At 40.9% G+C, this 24,522-nt stretch overlaps 1 protein-coding gene across 1 annotated transcript in view; it reads right to left on the reverse strand.

Moving 5' to 3' along the window:
• The window catches only part of PAPPA (pappalysin 1), a 177,856-nt gene that overhangs the window by 119,200 nt on the left and 34,134 nt on the right, over positions 1–24,522 (reverse strand). The window contains exons 3-4 of the mRNA XM_010212768.2: positions 5,784–5,929; positions 1,068–1,361 (exon numbers count right to left, since the gene is read on the reverse strand). Of these exons, the coding sequence (XP_010211070.1) occupies positions 1,068–1,361; positions 5,784–5,929 (440 nt within the window). The remainder of the gene's footprint in view (positions 1–1,067; positions 1,362–5,783; positions 5,930–24,522) is intronic.

Here is a 24,522-nt window from a genome sequence, read left to right on the forward strand (position 1 = left end):
TTCTCTCTGCAAAATAACACAGGATTATTCATTTCTTCTTGAATTTCAAAGGGTAGAGTAAGGATGTCAGCCCTATGTCTTTCTGATGTGCAGAAATAAGGGTGTCACCCCTACATTTGTCTGAAGGGCAGATGTGAGGATCCCCCCCTCTGTATTTATCTGATGGGCAGGGGTTGCAGGAGCTCAGCTGCCCTCTGTGCTATGCAGTGACTTCCAGCTCGCATCTGCACAGATTTCTCCCAGCATAACTCTGTTGGTAGGAAATGCTGTGAACTGGTATCCCTGACCAACACAGCTGTGCCAACAGAAGCCTTTGGTGTATACAAACTTGTAACTACAAAATCAGGCATTTGCTGATAAGGCTGGTTACACTTGAAGGGGCAGTTTTACTGCAGTGGTGCAGAGCCTTTGCAGTTGCACTCCCACCACAAACCAGCACGGCACTTTGGTATAGTTTTACCTGAAAAGAAATCCTGATGTGGGGCCTATCCCAGTATTCATGCTCTGATGATGACTCAAGAGATGTGGATGAATGTAGATGATCTACAGTGATCCAAAATGCAACAACAAACATGGTATTTAAACGGACCCACAGAGGCATAAGCAGTGTCTCATCAGCTGCCTATTAGTAGTAGGTTCATTCCACAGCCTTTTTGGTATCAATATTCACCTGACATTCAGCATCTCCTTGGGGGCAGGTAAACATAATCTCTAAATTTGGGTTTTTTCAAAGGAGCTCTCATAGATCAGGCATTCACACCCCAGAGGAACAAGGTATCTGATTTGTTGTAGAGTGTATAGAAGCACTTTCTTCATGTTTGTCTCATTCCTTCCCTCCACCTAGTTTGGCTAAAATTAGGAAAAAAACCGACAAGAACTGTGAGGGACTCCCAAGGTCAGATCCTCATCAGGTTTGGTCCTAGATCCATGGATCTATGTTCATGATCCATGTCAGCATAAAGCCTCGCATGAAACAGACTGTAAAAATAAGATGTAATATTGCTGTTCCTTATTCCCACGCAACTACAGTCCCCAAGTCCCCAACAGCAAACCAGGGAGCTGAGTACCTGCATAACTCATGAAGTTACTGAACGGTGTGTTCAGGAAACTGTGAAAACCACACGTGTCATTGCCAGGTCCAGGATCCCCACACAGCTTGTGCTTAGGAGCAGGGTTGGTATCACTGCAGAGGTCCCCAGTCTCAAAGGAGGGCTCAGTTTCCATGCACGGATCACTGCAGGAGAGGATCTCCGAGATACCCCGGAAGACATGATAGAGCCCCAGGCTGTGCCCAATTTCATGGATCATCGTGTGCGTGTGCCCAGGAATTCCATAGAAGGAGGGATTCAGCACAATGCCACCTACAAGGAAAAAAAAGAAAAAAAGACCCTAATTTTCCTTGTCCCTCAGAAAAAAAAAAAGCATAGAAAAAGAAGGAAGTCTATTCTAAGGGCAGCTCCACCAGCAGTTCATTTGATCCTCCATAGTACACAGCCTTTTAGCACAATCAGGCACGTCGCCTCCTCAAGGAACCTGCACAGCAAGGCTTAACCCCATCTGCCATTGGGGATTCTGGGGAGAAGGAAACAGGGGACAAACTCCAGTGTTCGAAACCAAAACACAGTGACAAGAGTCTCCCTAGTGAATATGGTCAATTCAGTTGATTTGTTTATAACTCAGACAATGTAATTTCAAATGCCGTAGCTTCCTTAAATACAATGCTTTCTCCCAGATAAATGTAAGCAATGCAGCACTTTTAGTGATACCTAAAAGTGAATAAAACATACCTGGAATATTCACTGTACAGTACTCTGGTGGGCACGTATACAACTGAAACCTACTAACTTATCATACACCCTAAGAATCACAGTATGTGTTGCCAATATTTGCAACCCAATAGCTGGACAGAAGAAAAGTAGAATACGCACAGTGATAGGAACGGTGAGATTTTAGTGGGATGTGCTCTGATCATATAGACAGCTTTGAAGTAACTGCCATCAATATACTCTGTTCATATACCTGGTCAAGCCTAGTTTGATCTGAACTGCCTGTGACAGTACTGCACAGTCCACTAATGAATATGCATAAGTCTAACGTGTCAAAAAATGTGAAATCCTGGAACATGATAGTTCTAAAAGATCTCCATGGTTGTTAAATATGTGCAAAGAGATGGAATGGTGATGTTTTTATTGTGTGAATAATGGGATGTGTAGATAACCAAATAGTAAATTGGTGAGGCTGTAGAGTATATTGAAATAATCTTCAGAATCATATTTTTAGCTCAGCTAGATGGACCTTTGGATTTATGATATGCCCTATGTTTTCTCTATTTATCTTGTTGACCTCAACTTTTCCAAGCCTTTTAGTTAAAACAGTTTATGTATATTGCCTATGAAAAGAAAGGAAGACTGCTTTGGAAATGAAATAACAGTAAAACAAATCTTGGCTATAGTACAATATTAATTTAATGTCAATGAAGAGAGAAAAGGTTTTGGCAGGAAGAATTTTATCAGTGACACTTCCACAGAAAAGATGAGATCATCAGATTCTGATACATCATAGACTCTTCATTCTCATCTGCTTGGCAACTTTTGTTGCAATAACCATGGAATTACAGAAAAATAAGACTGATACGATCTCAAGATGTCATCTAATTCATCTCCCAAACAAAACAGGACCGAGTAGATCTATATCATGCCTGACATGTATTGGCCTAATGTCTTTCTATAACTTCTGATGACACAGCTGTCCCAGCAATCAAGTTCAGCACTCAGTATCCTTACAGTTAGATGGATTTTCCTAATATCAAATCTGAATCAATTTTTTGGAAATTGAAGTTCATGGCTCTAAGTCCTACCTAACATGAATACAAAGAATAGAAGATTCTTCTCTCATTTCAACAGCTTTTTTGAGTTTGTCAACTGTCTTACAACAGGCTCTTTTTCTTTAGTCTTAAAAACCTTAATTTTTTTAACTTTCCCTTGTCGCTCAAATCTTCTTCTAGACCTGCCTGTTCTCCTTTGATTTTCCCAGTTGTCTCATGTTTTCCTTCAAGTTCAGTGCCAAAACATGACTCAGTGGTCCAGGTGAAATGTCATTCATGCTGAACAGAGAGGAAGGACTACCTTGTATGTCTTGCAAGGACACACATTCAGATGCAAGAGAGAGAAGAAAACACTGTGTGGTGATATACATTAATGCATACACACAGTGCAGACAAAGGTCACATGTGCATGCATATATGCACATAAGTATATTTATATACTCACATACGTACAAAGTAATGGGATTACAGATTGAATGCAAACACAAAAGAGGGGGTTAATCACACCCCAACACCCTGCCTATTACGACACATCAGTACTACTTGGGATCACATGCAGAGTCTGCACGCTGCTTTTCAGGGCACTGAATTGGTCAGTCCTTATACCAGTCCTCTACTAGTCCAATTACCAGTACACAGACCTGCGGTTATGCAGCTACTATAATCCCTGTATTATCTGCACCCTTCTCTTCCCCTTTACACAATCCACATTTGATTCCTTCAGTGCTTGGGCTCTACCCAGATGGAGTCATTTACAACCTCAGAGTAGCTGGCTATATTGTTTTGCAAGGGGCACTTTCCCAAAGATACTTTTGGAGTTTGTTTTCCAGTTCCAGGAGTACTGGCAAAATTCCTCAGCAGGAGGTACCTTCAAAATAAAGGCTGGCTAAACGGTTCTGGCATTGGACAGCCCGGAGGCAGCTGGAGAGGGTGATTTTAAATTTGCCTTTGTTGAAAATGTATATTTTTTCACAGCTGTCAAGAATCTAAATCAATTGCAGTTTTACAGAAAAGATAAACTCCCTCACCCAGACAATCTCTATCCCAGCCTTTAGATCTGCACCACAGGACATATTTCATATTTTTTTATTAAGTACATATTGAATTTATAGAAGAGTAAAAAAGATTAAAGATGAATTCTTACAGACCAAGCACAGGTCTGCGTGGGCTATTGTGAAAGGAAATTATGATCAGTATTTATTTATTTATTTATTTATTTTTACTTTTTTTCCACTGTGAATCCACTTTAAACTGTCGGCTAAAGTCTTTTTCTTATTAGATCTCTCTTTGGTCAATGAATTCTATAAATACACTGTAGGAGCTGAATTTAAATAGTTTTGCTTAGGCACAATGTTGACAATTAGCTTAATGAAGTGAAGAACAACCCACTAGGGCTTTGAGGAGGCCCCAGTCCTCTTGCAGAAGGATCTTCTTGGTGCTCTAGGAATTCCCCCTTTTTTTCTGCTCCCTTCTGTGGCAACACAAAGAGAAACCATGAAAATACTCATGTGGAGAACGTTCAGATTTACTGCAGCCTCGCTTCATTCCAGCAGTAACATTAAGGGTTAAGTTTCCCAAAGGCAACCCAAACTGTTGCATAGTCAAGAGCAACCAGAGTGACTGTGGGGCTGGCCCAGGCACTCAAAGCCTCCGTGTTCCAAGCCCTGCCAGCAGGAGCCCATGGACGTGGTGCTGTAGGCAAGGCGGAGTGGAAGGGGCTCCATTTCCAGCCTTGCTCCGCAGGAGTCACTGTTTGGACACATGTCAGGATCAGTCCCTAGGGAAGGGAATTTTGCTCACACTTCTTGTGGAGCAGCTGCAATCTGCTGCTGATGTCTTCATAAAACAGGGAGGCCCACTCCATCTGCTTGGTCTGTCCATGGAGTCTCTCAGTTAGGAAAAGAGATGACCATAACAAGACCTTAAATGGCATGGGGGTAAATGTATTTTTGAACCTAAAAAAGCCTCCCTGATTCTGATAGCTTGAGTGTAAGGTTCATCTCCCAAACGTGTTTCAAAATAATACACTATGTTTGCTCTTCTCATTTGGCCACATTTGCCACCTCTTTTTTGTTGCGCTCAACTTGAACCTGTGTAAAAACTGATAGAAATAACCTTTCACAAAGATCAAACTTGGCCTAAACTGGATTTATCTTCCAGTCTAGGAAGGTCTGAACAAGCTGAAGAAATATCTGGAAAACTTGTGAATCCCTGCTCCTAAAAGATTACAGGATCAGGTTTGTAGCCCTAGGGAAGTTCACACAGTCAAGTATGTGCAGACTCAGTGGGTGCCTTCTGAACCTTTTGAGGTTCACTTGACATTGTGCAAGGAACAGAGGTCCAGTGGCACTGCAGGTGTCGGGGCAATGACTCACTTGGTAGGATGCATTGCTTTGTCTGGATTATGGCTTACAGCAGCTGTATTCAACAACTGAGTTATGAAACACACAGGACAATCTGCAGGGCAGTGAACTCTCTCCAGTTCCAGTCAAATGAACATTAGAAATACAAGGATCTTACAGTTTGCTCTTTTGGTAGGGAAAAACAGCATGTGCACTGAAGAAAATTAATTGAACGCAAGTTAAATAATGAACTAAGGATCGTATCATAACAGGCTAAGGTTAATAATTCACTTCTTTCTGGTGTGCCCCCACCTATCCCCCTAAACTTCTTTGCAAAGTGCTCCCATGGAGTGAATGCCCTGTAAAGTAGCTTCACTTAAAAGGTGAAATACTTTCAGCTTGACATCATCTACAAATACCATAATATGCTTTGGGTTTATAACCTAATATTTTCCTGGTTGTGAGCCAGTATCTGGGAATCGTGAAATACTTTTTTTCCCCTGACTATATATTAGAGGAATGATAAGAAATCAGTACAGAGCTTAACGCGTATTTGTCTTTCTTTCTTAGTGCCTCACAAGAATGCTTTACAAAGAGGAAACATCTTTATCACTCACCTAGATGCATCAAGGCTTCCTTGTCCCAGGGCCAAGTTGCCACTCCAGCCAGCTCTTCCTCAGAGGAGTTGGCAAAGAAGATGTTGAGGTGTGTGGATCCATCCAGTTTGAGTATGTTCTTTAGTTCATTGACATCTAAGTATGCTCTGCAAAAAAAATAAATAAAATAAAATAAAATAAATTCTAAAGGTGATACAAAAAGAAATGCTGCAATCCAGGCAAAGATCTTATAATATTCTGAGTACCAATCCACTGAAATATTTTAATAATCTACTCCCAAACTTCAATTACTTGACATTCATATAGGCAATCTCATCAGAGGTCTTCTAGCCGTTAGCTAAAGCTGCAAAATCCAAACATAAAACCATCCACATTCCTAAGATCAGTATAGGACTATATTTATTATGAATGTAATTAACCATGTATTATGGTCAGTAAATCTTTCTGTATCAGCAGTTACCTTGCACATTTCCTCTAAGCTGTTTATTATTGTTACCTATAATTCTCCTCCACAGTAAAACGTTTCAGGTCTTCAGGCTGGCCCAGTAACAAGCACCAGCTCATGAAGCTGGTCCTTCAACATAAGCAGCAGCCGCTCATGCTGGTCACACATTGTCTAGCTCTACCACAGGACATGTCTTAGAGAATTTCTATTTCAGCAAGGAAAGTAGTGCCAAGGAGATAGATAGGAGTAATCAAAACAAGGTTAGATCTGCTGTATTCAACCCTTCAAAATAATAAGCAAAACCAGTCAAGCCAAATGGGCACATACATTACTGACAGACAAAGCATTTTCCTCCCAAATTCCTGACAGGCACAAAGCTAAAGATATGGAAGGGTATGAAGAAAAATGGACCCAGTTTGGAAACCCACTGGGAAGAGTATCTGGGTTGCACCTATTTTTAACACAGGGCTGACAAACTCATTCACACACAGCCTCGGCCTGGCTGTGTCAGGCACTGGCTGGTGGCTGGAGAACGTTCCTCCTCTCCTGCCGCTCACAGAAGTCCCTGGGAGAGATGCTCTGAACTGAATCGTTGCTTGGAAGTCAGCATCCATTACAGTACGCATTACTGTAACTAAAAGAAATTTCTACTGAAAAAGCAGGTCCCACACCATAAACTCCTAAGGCTGCTTACAGGTCTCTCGAGGAGAACAGGGTTTCTTTTTAGGTTTGGGCATGTCTGAAGACTACAGATCAATTTGTAATCAATCCCCTAAACTCAGTAGCCTTTGCAAGTACGTTTGGCTCTCCTCTGGAGGACAAGCCTTTTTTCTGCTGAATACAGAAGATGCAAGCACACCAAAACCTGTACCATACCTCCATAGTGGTTCCAGTGGCACCATGATACTCCCAGAACAGAGATGGAAAAAGTGAAGTGTAAGAGAGAACCCATAAGTTCTCTGTCTCCAACCTACTCTGTCTCCTGGTATTAAGTTTTCTACCAACACAAGATCTAAAATACGAATGGGTAGTATTGCCCAAAGGCTTACCCTTACCTTTGCTTGCCGAGGGAACTTAATGCAAAGAGAGATCACAGCGGTTTCTTACTGAGTCCTAATTGCAAGCTTGGCTCACCAGCTTGTAAGGCAAGAACAATGTTATGGCATAAGCAGGTTGATACCTGCTTCCTGAAGTCTCCCCTTCATATGTGCAAGGGTGTGTATATACTCATGCAGCTCTCACAAACCCAAGGCGCTCACTTTGAGTAAGTAGGGTTCCTTCCTTGCATACTTTGCAAGGCTTTCGTTCCCAGAAGGGTAAAAAAAAAATAAAACAGGGGAGTTGGCTCAACACCAGGATCTTTCTGTCCTTCCCTGGAGGACTCCCCAATGGAAAACACATTCATATTTCCACAATAGTTTCCCCTGCCACTTGGTTAAGTCATTGCCTCCAAAATAGATCATGGCTGGGTGTCCCCAGGCCCTCACTGACTCATGGAGGAAGACATACTCTTTGGGGACACCAATGGAAGGGTATGTTTCCATTCCATACAGTGTTTATCTTCTGACCAGTGTGCATGACATCCTGAAGGACAGGTCAGCACTGTGACCCCTTACACATTTCTCATTTCTTCACTGTTCCCAATGCATCTATCTTTCCCTTAGCTCCTCAAGCTTGCTCTGCATGTATCTGCCCAATGTTCTGAGTTTGTACTTAATCTATTTCCAGGATCTTGTATCTTAAATCTTTCCAAACACAGGCTCATCGCTAAATGTGTCCATGAGCAATAGCACACGAGTGCTTCTGTGCATTTCTAAATAAAAATCTAAGAGTATTAGAGGGCAAAATGTGATAGAGTATGTGTACCTATGAACAGGACAATGCATATGTTGGCATGTGCAAGAGCATCAATACATGAGCAGATAAAGGCATAAGAGAGCATGCAGGAATGACGTGGTGCTTTGTGAAAGACAGCATAGGGCAGAAAAAGAAGCATTGTGTAACTGAGTAAAAAAATGTTTGTGTGTTTTGTATCACTGTGGGAAATAAAGCCCCACTGTTTGTGTTTGAGACTGCTGTCGTTGACTGTGGAGGCAAGCATTTTACGGTCAAAGTAAATTCATGTAGTAGTAACTATAACCAATTTATCCTCCCGAGATTATCAGTTTTCATCCTTTTTCTTCTCTTATAGTTTCAAATGATCTAAACTGATATTTCTTTTAATCTCCATTGTTGTTTTGCCTACTGTCTACACAAGCCAATCCCCAGCTATACACCCTATCACATTCTCAATGCACGGGCACACTCAGTCTCCCAGGTATTTGTATGCAGACTAAGTGCTTCAGCATCCAAGGCTGTTCTGTACATTGATTATTACTGCAGACAACATCTAGAGCAGACAGTATTTAACTAAATTGCCAGTGATGTCAGTGCATCACCAGGACTGAATTCATATCTAATATAAATCCACTTTACCAAGTAAATTTGACTTGTTTTTGTAGTTTTCCTCTGACCACTACTCCCCTGTTAGCCAACAAAAGTTGCCCTTTGAATGAGCAGATTGTGTTAAAATAGTATAAGAACAGAATGTTAAAAGGATTTTAGCCAAAGCTCTGCATAATATTGGGTGTAAACAGATCGTGCTTGCTTGGGAGGAAGTGAATGTAATCCCTTTTTTAAAAGCACACTGTAACCCGCAACACATAAACATATCAAGCCTTTAAGTTTAGTCAAGTCCTTTGCAAGTGTGTGAACATGTGCCTGCATGTGCATGCAAGCACTCGGCTATGAGTGTGCAAGCAAGGGTTTGGACTGTGCATACGTGCAAGTCAGCCAAGAATGGGTATAAAAGGAAACTTAAATATATATATATACACACATATAAATATGTGTGTGTGTGTATGTGCACGTGTGTGTGTGCATGTGTGCGTGTAAGAGATAAAAACACAAGCTGGAATTCCACCCTCTCTTTCCTCCCCATGTTTCTAATAACCTCCCATCCCTATCCATCATCACCACATTCCTACACTCAAGGAGGCATAAATTAACTACTTTTGCAGTTCATGTCCAACTACGTAGCTGCAGGCAGCAGACCCAACAGTTACCAGGTCAAAATAGTTTCCAGTTATTGCGTTGGACTGGGCTGACTCCCCCCTGCTGCTGCGGCTGCTTTGTTATCAGCCCAGACTATCTGACCCAATGCAATCTGCGAGCATTGCTTACACTTCTCAAGGTTATGTGGGTCCCCTGATAGAGGACATAATGTCTGTCACATGGGCTTGTGCCAAAGAGAACCAAAGAGCCCAGCCTCTCCAGCACTGCCAAACTCGCATTTCAAAGACATGAGTGCAGTCTTGGAAAGTGATCAAAGCCCTTCCAACTGTCATTAGAATATTTCCTTTATGCATCTCTCCGTGAGTGCCAGCAACATATTTCATAAAATTCATTGGCTCGAGATGGTACCTCCAATATAAACCTGAATGGGGGAACTGTCAGGGCAAGTCTATGTGGAAAACAAAACAAAACCCAAAGCACAACAAAACACGTGTAATTCCTGTAATGGAAAAAACATACGATGCTGAGAGCATGCCTTGCTCAAGAAAGTCTAATGAGCCTATTAGTGCATCATGAAAGGTCTCCATTGCTAGAATCTGTTTTAGACACAGAAATTCTATGGGCTGTTTAAAGCCATTTGGGACACTGAATCATATCAGGCAATGCGCACATTCCCACCCAGATCTTTGCACAGACGTATTTGTTCAATGCACAGTTTTGGTTTGTTTTTTTCCTCCCCGGCAGAGCGAATAGCACTCTGGAACTGCACTGCACAACCCCTCACCCTATGCAGCAAGCCTAGACCTCAATCAGTAACACGCATCCCGTGCAGTACTCCAGTTTCAACCTAATGGAGCCTTTAGCTCATCTAGCAGTGCCCGGCGACTGCCCTGCCCTCCACTCAGCATGCCTGGGCAGTCAGACAAGCCATTATCCCTGGGTCTTACTCATTTATCAAGCCATTTCCTGTCAATTTGGGCTGTGGCTTCTACAAAGCAGGACTTGGCCCCAGTCAGTGAGGCAAAATTTTCACCCAAGCCCCATGTGACAAAGCCAGCCCTGCTCTGGCCGTGTTGCTGCAAGCGGCTCCTCTCTGCTGTCACCTCCAAATCCAAGTCCAATCTGTGGCTACAAACGTATTGAACAAAGGCTTTTCAATTTGGCTGGTACCAGATATCAGGTCCAATTCTTTAAATCGTTACTGAGTGCCTGGAATCAAACTGTATGATAAGTGGGCTGGAAGCTGCTTTCTTCCTCCTTTCTCTTTTTTTTTTTTTTTTTTTTTTTTCCTCTCTCCTAGGTAGGGTGCCAAAGAGAGCAGCTTTACTGCACCCACCTAAGTGGAGCCTGAGGTGCAGCCTCTTGTTCTCGTGGCTGTTTTCACAAGGAAGATGGAGCTTTCCAGCCCTTATTTTCAAGAAACATTCTGTACTGTCTGCTATGAGTTATTCTACATTTGACTTTGTTTTGCCTTTTTCCTTCAAAGACAAGTGTCACTTTACAGCAGGAAAACAAACAGGGTATTTAGAGTATTATTTGCAGGACCCCACACAAACATGGAGTAGGAACTGAGTTATCTGCTCACTGTGGAGTACGGTCTCCAACTGCCTGATGTTTTTCTTCGGAATAAAAGGCACTGCATTTCATCATCTCAAAAAAACCCAAAAACACACAAAACAAGCAAACAAACAACTCATTATGCCAGTATCTTCTGCTGGGAGAAGTCAGCGTCAAAATGGCCCCATCTCCTCTCTTTACGTATAATATTCAAACCTTTACCCAGCAGATTCAGGACGTAACAGTGCAGAGTAAATCTGCTGGGATCACAGGAACTGTCATTCCCCACATCCATTTGTTTCTGCTTTTATTTTAATCTGATGCTCTCGAAAGAGCCAACAGCTCTGCTTAAGTCAAGGCACTGAATAGAGGAAACACAGAGAAATGTTTTTCTGGCAGTCTGTGACTGATGCCTGCGTGTGTCCCAATATGTCATCATTGATAGGGCTCAGTTGTGCCCTCTTAGGACCCTCAGGCTCTGATCCTTGCACCCGGGATTGACCCCAACTTTGCAGTGCCAAAGACGGCAGCAGTTGGTCCGTGAACAGGCGGTCACCAACCCTCCGTCCCACTCGTTCGAACACCCTGTGGTGTGAGCAGGGATATCGCAACACTTTATACCAAGGAGATTTTTATCTACCTTGTTCCTAAAGACCATGCTTGACAAGGACTGTGAAACCACTCCAGGAACTTGCATTCAATGATTTTCAATGTTTTACTCTTAGAAAGGTCTACTTAAATCTCTTTTGATGCTACAGAAGTGCATTCCCCACAAACATGGAGACCAGGTGAATTCCTTCTTCTTTACAAAACTGAAAACTTATGTCTCTTACCAACCTTCTCTTTTGTAATCTCTCTCTCTCTCTCTTTTCTCTTTTCTTTTCTTTTCTTTTCTTTTCTTTTCTTTTCTTTTCTTTTCTTTTCTTTTCTTTTCTTTTCTTTTCTTTTCTTTTTCTTTTTTTCCCCTAGGCTAAAACCTTGATTTTTTCAGTCTTTCCCCATGCTCACACTTTCAGGATCTTTAGTCACTTTTGCTGTTCTCATCTGCAATGGCAACATTTTTCTAAATGCTGGTGGTCAAGCCTGGATCCAGTCTTCAAGCCAAGACCTTCTCAGTGCAGTGTAACTGCAGCATTAGATCTGGCTATGAACCCCAGCCTAACATAAAATGCACAGCACAGCTTTCAGAGCTACAAAAAGCTTTACTATTTTTCTTCTTTTCTGTCTAAAGATTTACCAAAAATATCAGGAAAAAAAAAGGACAATCTACAAGCCTTTAGCAGTGGACTTGCGATAACATTTTGTCTGACCTAACATTAAAGATTCACCTTTGTGGAAAATTTAATTTTGTATTCATTTTAGACAGACTGCAATAAATCATCGGAATCAGGAAATGTGCTTCATCTACATTTAGTTTAGTGTTAATTTAAGACACTGTTGTAAGTGTAATAAAAGTCACGCTAATTTATTGATAAAGGTATAAATCTTTCAGTGATTGGGATAGAGCCTGAAATAGCATGGAGCCAGAATGCTGCAAGTGAAAGATTTTAGTTCCCGATTTGGATCCAGATCTCTGTCTATGTTCACACAAAAATTCAAATGTGTAAGTGCAGTTCTCTGACCGCATTCAAAGCAGACTGTTGTGTCCACAAGAATATATTGCAGGAATCGTCAGCTTGGCAGCTTTTAAGTGTTGGTATTTCACTGCGGCAAAATGTCCTCCAGAGCCCCAGATTTGATCTCCCATTACAAGAAGGAAGAGAAATATTTGACAAGGAGAAAAAAAATAATGATAAGGATCCAACAAAATACACTTAGGATAATTGCTTAAATATATACCCAGCTTCCTGGGTAGGTTTGCTAACCTGCGCTGAACTCTGTATCATTGTGGTGACACCGCTAATGCACTCAGGTTAGCAAGTTAAAAGCTAGCCCAGGCATTTTTGCATCAACGGCAGGTCCTACGGTTGAGATTTATCTGAACAACAAAGATTGCAAAATAAAAGCCCACAGGACTACAAAACACTGTGTGTTCTGTTGATCTTGGGGTGCCCTCCAAAGTACCTTCTTCCAACAATTAACTCTACCTTCATGTTAGTGAAGTTTTACTCACACTGTGAAAAAAAACTTCTAATATATAGAAAGAAAAATGGAAAAATTGAAAGATATTTTACTCTGTAAAAAATATGGGATTCATTTGGCTCTGGGTGTTCTTTATCCTGCTACAAAGATTATGAGCAGTCACTTGGTCTAAAATAGGGAACTTTTACAAACTTTGGGTGGATTTAGTGTCAAGTCATCAGTTTCAGGAAAGTATGTGCCATGAAGCGCTGGCTTTCCAACAGACCTACTAGACAATCCTAGAAATATGCACATTTCCACTATAACATTGTGCACTATTACTCTGCATGGCTGCAAGAAAAAAAAATGTAAAGCAAATTACTTGGTACTAAATTCTGAAAATCAGCACTGTATTTTATAGAACCCTATTGATGCTCCCCAACTCAGCTCTCTCAGACTTTCTCATAAAAGTCCTCTAAAAGAAGACGCAACCATATTTTACATAATTGCCCATAGACAATTTCTGAAGGTTGTAAATGAACTATCTACTTAATGGGCTGAACCACAATAACATGTCTGAATAAATCTGATCTTAGGTTTTTTCCAAACCTAAGTCTGGGTCCTCTTTCATTTTGGTTCATTTGAGCTTCCACACTGAGCCAACTTCTGTTCTCATTGGGCTGTGCACAAAGTATCAGCAGTGACTGTGATGTATTTGCTCCAGTGTAAATCTAGAGTTAGAGCAAAATTTGATTCTCAAAGTGTAGCTTCAAATCCAAATCTCAAAGGAAACCTCAGCTGAAATGACCAATTTTTTTGCCCAATTTCTGGCCAACAAAACTTGCTTTTTAAAGGAGGGAGGCGGGTTTCCTCAGATCTCCACACGGATTCTCTCAAAGGTTTGTAAATCCTTGCCAAATCCTTCACAAACCTGGGCTGAGATTCAGAAATACAGTGAAAACATCTTTTTTTTTTTTTTTTTTTTCCCCCCGGCACTTTTGCTGCTGGTTCTGGCCAGGATAAGAAAGTATAGAGGCTCAGGGAAAAAGAATGGGGAAAAAGATGATGCAAAAAAATTTCAAATAGCAAGCATGCTCTGTTTGAGCTTTGGGCAAAAATTCGGGGTAGCTGTTGGTGCACACACAATTCACACCTCTCTCCCTTTCGCCTCCACAGCTCCACTGCCAACAGGTTACACCAGAGACCACACGTACAGGTTTATGCAGAGCTGCAGTGCTAAAGATCATAAATACATGACCACAGAGTCTTCTCCCTTTATGGGGCTTACATCCATGAGTGGGGCAATACTTGACTTTACTCTTGTAGTAAGAATTGAAAGACCCTGTTTCTTTTGCAGAATGACAAAAAATAGATGCATTTTTTGCTGACCTTCGAAATCAGCTGCACTGGCAGGTTTATTTGTTTTGATTGTCTCTTTTCCTTTCTTTTACTACTTTGGGATTTTTTCTCTCTCCTTTTCAAGACTAAAGCCAAATGACCCATGAGAAATGTACTGTAATTTGTCTCTTATCCATCCTTCATCTCCATCTGATATTCCCTCTGCCCTGGTTACCCTGATGTTTTTTCAGACTTTACAGGCTGAACCATTGTAACAAGGAGAAAAGTCAAACGATAAAGAAGTGGCGTAAGAATATTTTCAAGAACAAGTTCTGCTAAAACAGACTTCCTTCACTGCCTTTCCGAAACCCTTTTGGCTGCATCAAACCTCATTCACATACTTGAGAATTTAGAACAGTATAGGAAGGTATATATATATTTTAGGCTATTTTAACCATCAGTTATACTGCTTGGCACTTCCACAGTGCTTCCCCTCTGGGCCTCAAAATGCTTCCTAAACATGAGGAGAGAAATTCCACTCTGGTCAAAGCCCTGACACAAGGTCTCTGTGCTGCTCAAAATCCCATCCAAGGGCTTAAGTGATACTGTAGCGGGACAAGAGACCTTGCACTGGGCCTCTCCTCAAGAAAACTTACCACGACCGAAGAAGCCATGAAAAAGGCAAATGGAATCATTTTCCTTGTCAGACAAATGGGAAAACGGAGGTACAGAAGTGCAATAATTTGTGCAAAGTAATGTAATCATTCAGTATGACAGCTAGGATTAGAAGCTACATCTCCGGAGTCTATGTTCTGTGATAATATGGATCATCTTTCTTTTAAATAAGTGGTAGCTTGTGTTACTGATCCTCCAGGTTTTCTGCAGTCTTATTTTTACTTTACAGTCTTCCAGTTGTATGTTAAAATCTCCAGGACGTCCTGAAGGTCTAGGGTCAGGAGATGGAAAGTAAGAGGTCCCTACAATATGCTGATCCTCCCTGAATCCCTCAGCTTCACCATTTCTGAAGAAGTAGCAAGCACATTTAGCTCACAAACAGATTTTCTTATGGAATCAGGGCTCTGCTTTCAATGAGTGAGCAGCCACCATTCTAATAACATTTGGCACTTACATACCACCTCTCATCCCAAAGAGCTTCCAAGAACAACCAACAGATACGTGCATAGCACACTGCACAATAGTTCAAGCAAAGGACATTTTGGTTTCAGTCACCAGAACAAACCTGATTTTTTCTGAAAAGCACCAGAGACCAGGAATGCAGTCTGCCATCACTCTCATAATCCAAGTCAAGTTAGGTAGAGACTCTGTTAATCAGACTGGAAGTTAGAGATGACGAGGAAACTTGAATGCTTGACACAGAATTTTCTTCAAATATAGGAGGATGTCACTGCAAATCTAAAATAAAGTTGTCTAACAATTCCCATTATTAATATTCAACTCCATCCACATCTCTCTCTTGCTCATCCTAGTGGGTTCAGTGATCCATCTTTTCTAGACTCTACTCCCTCAAAATTTATTGCCCTAGTAAACAAGTCTCGTGCTGGCAGGACCCTTGGGTGTCAGGTCTGGAGACAGGTTTGCTGCTTTCAGAGCTTAGGAAATACCTCACGTCCCCTCTGCTCTACAGCACATCTAAAGTGCAGGCTTGCCCTGCTGCACGGATCCTGCTCTGTGCCAGGCTCAGACGTGTCTGCCTATGCCAAGGGTCCTTGCATTAATGAACCACGAGCAGGTGAGATAGGCCAGGACTCTGCCTAACGCTCCAGTCCACCACCGGCCACAAGAACATTGGAGATTTTGAGTACAGTTCAGGCCAGGGAGCATCATGATCTTGAGGTGCTCGCAGCATCCGTCAGTTGGACTGCAATCAGTTCTAGCTCCTTCCAAAGGGTGACTTGCTACGTTGTCCCTGCTAGGCTTTGCAGATGGAATTTTAAAGGGTCTGGACATTTAGCTATCTCCTTTAGCATCTCCCCTAATTAATGCACAGTAAAAAAAAAAAAATGCAGGATAAAAAAAAAAAAAGGCGCAAGATCACATTCTTTGCTCCTTTCATCTCATTTTTTGACACTAATCCTCCCTGCACATAAACCCCATGCCACAGAGTGAAATATACATTGCTATTGGAACAATGAGTGACTTGGAATCAGGCCCACAGCATCAAATAAAAACATATAAAATCATATATAACCACAAAGGACCTAGCATGCTTATTACAGATACTTCTGTAGTTGATGGGCCAAAATAACCAGCTCAAATATGCATCTTGCAAAACATCACTATTGCTTTAGAGATGCCACTTCTTTTCTGTTTTTGTTTTTACAACTCATGAACTTCCAAATCTCATTTCTTAACCTCCTCGCAGCGTTGTGCTTAGTGTCGGTCCTCCTGCAGTGGACAGATGAACAGTAGTTCACAGTTAGGATAATCCCAGTTTTCCTCCTTTCTGAGAAAGGAGCGAAAAGCTAATTTGAGTGAGATTGGTTGAAATTTCTTCTTTCATCGTATGCATGAAAGGGCAAGATAAGTGAGACTGCATAGAACATAACCTTCTGATGGAGACCTCAGAGCCACCAAATATTATGACACTTAGGAAGGCTGTCTACTGTTTCCCAGTAGTGAAGAGATTACAAGGAAACAGAAAATGGCAGTCATTGAAACAACATTTTTACACAAGCATATTTCAGTTTTTAAGTTTCCAGAATCCATAGTAAATTGCCAGGTCATCTGGCAGAAACACTAGGACACTTGCAATGGAAATAGCTCAGAGTTGTTGAAATAAAATGCTGTGGATGGTGTCTTTTCTAAATCCAACATTTTTTATTACTATTATTTCTTCCTGTCCAGGAGGAAGATAACAAAGAAAGGAAAAGAAAGAATGGGAGAGAGGAGTTAGGTCAAGTGAGAAGTCAGGTATTGCTAACACAAGCAGCTCCCTAACATGAAAATCCCAACCCTCATTTCTATCCTTCAAGCTTAAGACAAGCACAGGAGGAAAGATGTAAATGTGCCTTTTACAAGCACCCAGAAAATACCACCCTTTTGGGTTTCCTTCCTACCCATACAGGACCTGGATCTTCTGCAGGGGTACAAGGTAAAGCAAATATCATTCCACATGTGTGCTTTGGAGAGCTGAAGATTCTTGAACAGAAGAGCATATGAAGCCCAAAAGATCTCTTAAATATACAGCGGGCAGCAGACCCCTCAGATGCTGAGTTACTAGGCAGATGGAAGGACATTTGTGTTGCTTCACATATGGATCTGCTAACACATATCAGAGAGCAGGCACTATCAGTCCAAAACATAAGACTGATTGTAAACATTCCCTGAAGGATACATTTCCCAAAACTCTACCAAATTGGACTGGCAGCCTATAAAAGGTACAGTACTGATCCAACATGTAACAGTAAACCATAGGAAATCATACCCATACATTTGGCCTTTAGACATGACTGTTCTGGCACCTGTGGATCTACTCGAATCAAATACAGACCCCTAGCAAAGTGCTACATAATGCTCTGTTCTCTTTTGTTCAATACTAGCATAAAAAGGGGAAAACTCTTATTTTCCTCCATGACAGATTTCTTGATCTGCTTTTGCCATAAGTGTGATCATGGTAGGCAGTCTATGAAGTCTCATTTTTGCCTTCCCTGTGAATTTTGCACCCTCTGAGACTTGACTTGAATGTCTCAACCATGCATCAACTTTCGCTCTGGTTTATTGCAGTAACGCATAGGTACTATGTCATTAAAAATTGTCACACTTTTCCACAAGACTTAACTTGAAGAGTGCAAATCTAGCTTCAGAAAAGATCCATCCAAAATTACAAGTTGTCATTTTTGTTTACCGATTCACACATAGACACCCCTAATTATACAAACGTAAATTTCTAAAACTTATGTTGATAGGAAATGTCTTGTGTCTCCCCAGCAAAGACAGAGAAGACCCCATATGAGTTCCCTCACCTTTACACCTCCACTGGTGCCAAGCCGTAAGAACTTTGTAGAAGCCTGCATTGCTATACTAAGTGGGCAGGAGAAGACATCCTAGAATCAGCCTTTGGACCCTCTCTGGTGGTTTTTTAGATCAAAAACTGGAAGTGCTTGAGGTATCATTCTGTGATCAAAGAGAGCATTGCATCTGATTAAGTCAAGAATAGTGAAAGGGTTGAGCCTGCTTTTTTAAAACAAAACAAGCCATTTTAAAGTAAAAACATATGAACAAATCTGTGCACCGAAGTAAAACTCTTAGAGGATTTCTGAGTAAAGGAGGAGGAAGCCAGGAACTCTTGGACCTTATCTGAATCCAACTCCGTGCAAGGGGAGAATAAAATGGCACAGATATCCTCAGGTAAAGTGAGAGAATCACCCTGACGTGTGTGATGGAAGTATTTTACTCTGTGTTTGGAAGTTTATCACAACTGATCAATTCTGGAAGAATTAGTGAGTGAGCTCTGGTGTTTGGCACTGATGCAACAGTGGTAAAAGGGCTGGAGGCAAAAGGGAAGTAATTTTCATAATGCTGTGAACTGCTGCCATCAATCCTTACCCAAAACATTTCTTCTACTTACTCGGTTCTGTAGGAGTAATGTTTTTCTGTAGGAGCTTCCCTCCTAGTGATTCCATTTCTGTCTCAGGAATTCTCTCTACCTCACTGTGGATACAAAGATCTAAGCCAAAGACCAATGTCTTTGGGAGTTCAATCTTTCTATGGACTTCAAAGAGCTTAGGATGAGTAATTTATAACATCCTTTTTCTTAGAGGTGTCCAGGAGGAAACTATAACGTACATTTGGAGCAATATTCTCTCTATAAAAATAGAAATGATTGAATGACTTCTAAAGAATTCAGTCTGATGTAAACTGTGCATAGCATTTACAAATCTATTTTAGGGCCTCTAACCTGAGGTGCTCTTCAGCCTAGTGGAAGTACCTAACTCTCCACATTGAAGACTTTTAGATTTAATTCTTGATTCATACCTGTGCTGAGGGTCTATACCTGCCAAAAGTCAATGGCGTGACTGCTCCCCTGACCTGAGCAACAACTACAAATAGTACTTATAAATAGTGCTTATAACAAAGGCAAGCTGCAAATATACATTTTCAAAGGAATAACCAACTCAAAGAATTAGTCCTTGAAGAGCAAGATATACCTAAAAAAATTAAACCTTTAACCCATAATGCTAAGCCCAAACATATTCAGATATTTCTTACAAAATAACTTAATATTCATAAAGACTTCATTCTTAATATTTCTCAGGTGTTCATACATTTCTCTCCATTCTCTCTTGCTGAGATTGAAAGCAGGGAGAGAGCACCTTCAAAACTCATGAAGATCAGGAAATGACAGAAAAACACCATTTTGCAATTGTTCCCAACCAGCTTTGCAAACCAAAGCAACTCTGAAAATGTTTCCAAACTCTGAGATGCTCAGCTGAAACAAACTAAGCTTTGGCCTTTCTGAGATCTCACACTCTCTAAATGAGTGTATCGTATTTCTTTATTTACTTAGATTTTTTCACCAGTTAATCTCTTCCTGTCTCATTTCTAATTAAACAAAGCAAATAAATAAATCAACCAAAGACAAAATAAGTTAAAAAAAAGCTTTTAAAATGGTAAAGGGGATTTAGATGCAACCTCCCATTGAAAGTCAGTGGGTATTGCTTCAAGCATGTAATTTCCTTTTATGCCTTTGGAAAGTGCACAAAAATTACGTAGACGATTACAGTGATAGGTCTATTAATTGATATCCCCTGGATTTTATTTTGTTTTTTAAATCAATGTCTGAGCTCAGATTGCAAAAGCAGCTTAAATCGACAACCTTATTTCTTTCTGCTCAATGCTTCCTCACTTGTCTTCTTGGATACAAATACAATTTGCAAGGCTGACAAGGGCACAAGGCTTATTATACTGGATCATGAACATTAGAAATGAATCAATAAGCAAAGAGGAAAACTCCTGATCGGCTAGTTCCTAGCACACAGTGTGAAATTCTTCACAATTTCCCCTAATCCTGGGTCTGATCAAACCTAAAAGTCTTAAAGGTCAGAAATGCCTGTGCTTCCTTTTGGTATTTCTCTCACAGTCTAACCAAATTTCAGAAATGCTAATATTTTCTGTTTATGTTTCTAGTCTTTATCCTTATTTGTGCAGCCTAAAGTTGAGGAAATAATTCAACATCCTTCATGTGATGGGGCAAATCATTATGGAGAAGAAATGCTGGCAAGACCCAAGAAAAAGATTAAAACCCCTTCTTGGCACATTCATTTTATTGTGTCTTTCAGTATAATTTCGACATGGAATTTTCCTGGCATAAATCACACAGGTTTCCCTCTTCCCCTCCACACCACGTTGCGTACTTCTGTGTTTTGGTAAAACTCATTTATTAATAGTTGCCCTCTGTGGCTATAAAAAAATACCTCAGTAGTCCAAAGCCAACCCTTGCTAGGGAACAGCTGTGGCTGACTGAACGCACACAGGACCCAGCATCACACAGCAAAGCCCTTTCTTGGCTCCATGTCAGAGCAAACTGATTAAATAAGGCCATAGTCGAGTTAACGGAAAAGGAGCCCCTTGCCTGCAAGAGAGGGAGAGAGACCAACTCCAGCATGGGCTGAAGAAACATCAGGGTATTTCCATTTTCTCACTGACATTTTCCTTTTTTAAACTTAGCAATCCCCTCCACCCCGTTTTCCTCTCTCCACCCTTCGGCCAAATCCCAATAAACTCTTGTGCTTAGAGAAATGGAATAGAGACTTCATCACTGCTATTATCAAAGGTCGCAGGGGTAAATGTTAAGGACTACACTACTTTTCTGGCTGCCTGATTTAACTGATTAAAGCATTTCTGCTCTTCCTGTGCTTTCACCAGCACCCTGACTAACTCTGGGGAAATTCAAACCAACCAGCTGCAGTTCTTCTTACAAGTCAAGGCTGGAAACACACACAGGGATGTTGAGTGGAATATACTGGAAGGAGCAAAGGAGAGACATATTGTCTCCCAGCAAAGCAGCAAAGTGATTTTATCTGCCTGAATGAAAAATATTCAGCTTTGCAGAGGATGCAGGGAATTTCCCATCACCCGTGGGTACCTGCCCTGTCGCACCCAGGGTGGTCGGTGACGAAGTACCTGATGGCAACACCTGAACAGCAAAGTCAGGGCCTTTCTTCCAAGTTTCCCTTTGCATTTTTTATTTGCATGAGCCAAAATTCTTGAAATTCTTCATGAACCGCTGAGTTTTAGGAACTTACACCCAAAGTCCAAGCAGTGCCACAGCATTGAGATCTAAAGGGAAATGGTACAGGAGCCTCAAGTCTGCTGGAAATCAGGTCCATGCTCTCAACACTTACAACACACCTGGTCTGAGGCTGCAGGCAGTTACAAAGCCAAGAGTCACATATCTTCACCACTTCCCAAATTTCCCTGGGGATGTTTCACTAAGGTAAATTCTCCCTACAAGGCTGATATAAATGACTTGAAAAGCCAACAGAGTCCCGTGCTAGAGAAACCAAGGGCTATAGCTTTTGACTGAAGTCCTCTATGAATTGGTAGTACTGCAAGGACGTAGCATGGGAAGCTAAGTTCTTCCCTATGATACTGTCGGTACAGCTCAAAGGATGCATTTTGAGGTAACACAAATAATTTTATTCTCCAAAGCCTTTTAATTCAAGATACTTCTGCCCAAGTTGCCCTCACACAAATTAATGATGGAAAATGTTTTCAAAGTCTAGGACAAAAATTACGTTTAAAATCATTGCAGGTGATTGCCAGTACACTCATTCCAAACCTCTGTTGTTTCCACAATTGTGCTATCACCAATCTTATCCCACAAGCATCAACAGCAAACACGGATTTCTTCTGGGAGTACTGAATGAAAGGAAATAATACATTTAACAACAAATAGCTCACACACACCAATGGCCATGAGCAGATCCTTAGCTCGAATTTATGTGAGTTGTCCAATATTTCTAGGTCTTGTTATATGCTTTTTAAAAACATCTGTGTATCTTCTAAAATAACTGGCCTGCAATCCATAGAATTTATCCATCTCTTTCACTAAGGTGGATCAGTCACAGGAGACTTTAAAACAACAGCAAAAAAAAAAAAAAGAAAAGTTCAACTTAGTTCTCCTGAAGAATTTCAGAAAGATCAAATTAGGCCAGAAACTCTGATCTTGATTTCAGTAGGGTCCCTTTCTAGCAGGGGTCTCTCTAGCAGGGTTCCTTCTTTAAAAGAAAAAGGAAATTAAAAATGAAAAACAGCACAGGGGAAAAGTTAAGTGTGTTCTTCAAATTCACATATGCCAGGAAATTCAGAGTTAAAGGTGAAACTCCACCTTAAAAAACCCCATACTGGAGATATTTCAATGAACAAACATAACGTGTTCTGAAATACAAAGACCCAGCAGGGTGCACCTAGGTATGGAGTTTCAACCTTTACTCTAAATTTCCTGACTTTTTGCAGGTTTATTAGATTTTCTTACCCCAACCATTTAAGTACTCCAGAAAGTTTCCCCAGTGCAGCTCTCCTTGGATGCTTCTGGAAGTTGAGAACAAGCACTCTGATAGTGGAGCAACCCACCCAATATTAAGGAAGCGGGAAATACTTTTTGCAAATTCATCTTAATTGTGGATGCCAAAACTGGTAGTTTCAACTGAGTTTACCTGAGAAACTTCAAAGCTGTAAATCTGCCCAGAACAAAATTGAATGACATGATTTCAAATACTCCTAATCTTCCTCCACTGTATGTTATGCATGCTTCAGTCAATGCTGTAATTGAGCAAACAAGGAATTTTTATTGACCATAGTCATTTATATTCCTAGTCTAAACATCCTACAGGACTGTGGGATGGGGATATATTCATCTTACTTCCCAGTGAATCTGGTCCTAGTCAATGAAAAATGACTGCTGCTATCAATATCACGCTTTTTTACAACACTGCTTTTATGAACACTCATAATATTCAGTAAATATTGAAGTGGTTCCACAGTATCTCATAATAATCCTAGAAAATCTGTCATGAAGCTATGCATCACTGCCTTTTGTGATAGCTCTAAAGAAATTATTACCAACAAATGTCTGCAACCCCTCTGTTCAATCGCAACCCTCATCCTTCTCAAATACACAGAGAGAGAAACTTCCAAGACTGTATAGGATGAATTCAGTGGATATTCGTGATCTATAGCCAGCACAATTGAATATTATACATGTATTCTGAAACTGGGCTCAACCATCAGTGTGCACAAACATATCTTAGCAAAGGATAGACACAAAAGTGACAGGACAGCTCCACGCTGTCCTGATGCTGTGCGAGAGGAATAGTTCACTCATCTCACTGAACTCGATAAGGAGAGGACATTCACTTCTTGGCTTTTCCCTCGCCCCAAACTCTGCAAAAGTGAGATTGTACTGATGGCACAACATACCTTGGGGAAAGAAGGAAGACAGCAAGGGAAGAGGCAACCAAAGACCTAAAGTATCAGGAAATGGTGCCATAGAAGTTCAGACAAGGGTGGATGACACAAACTGTACTTAATACTGCTTACTACAGATCTGCCTCTGCATTCCTCTTCACTCTTTTCCAAGACTTTCCTCTTTTCTCTCGCCTTTCCATTTCATTAATCCACTCCTCCATAAGTTCCAGCTATCAAATTTATACATACACACTCAAGTCCCCTGCTCCACACTTACCTCTTCTCATACCTCTGAAACCAGGCTGGCAAACTAAAAACAAACAAACAAACAAACAAAAAAACAAAACAAAGTCCACAAGAAATCATAAGCAATGACTCAACTGGGAGAAATCATACATTTTGGATCGAGTGATAAATTTGGGGGAAAAAAGGTCAAGATTTCAGATGCATAAATGCTTCTTTGCATAATTCTCCTTTTTTTTTAGCCTAATATTATTAGTTGACTTAAGACACCATCTCTCTTCAGAAACCCGCAGTAGATTCGAGTTTCAGCTATCACAGCTACATTAAAGACATTGCTATTCCAGAAAGCAGAGCACTGTCAGTTATCTGTTAACTGCTCAGAACATGCATCTCTTTTCCCAGTCTTCCTGCTATTGCAGCTGCAAGCAATCCTTCTGCAACATGAAGTATTTTACTACTCAGAAAGACCGATTACGTCTAGAATCTGCTTTTCTTTTTTTGACTAATCACACTTCTGTGTTGAGTTTCTCCCCCTGGCATAAAGTTCACAGATACCAGGCAAAGCCACATCTGCTGGGCCAGGATTCATGCCTCTGTTCACATCAACATTTA

The sequence above is a fragment of the Tinamus guttatus genome, unplaced genomic scaffold, assembly GCF_059628265.1.
Source record: "Tinamus guttatus ecotype Peru unplaced genomic scaffold, ASM5962826v1 Tinamus_guttatus_pri_ptg000297l, whole genome shotgun sequence".
In the NCBI taxonomy this organism is placed as follows: Eukaryota; Metazoa; Chordata; class Aves; order Tinamiformes; family Tinamidae; genus Tinamus; species Tinamus guttatus.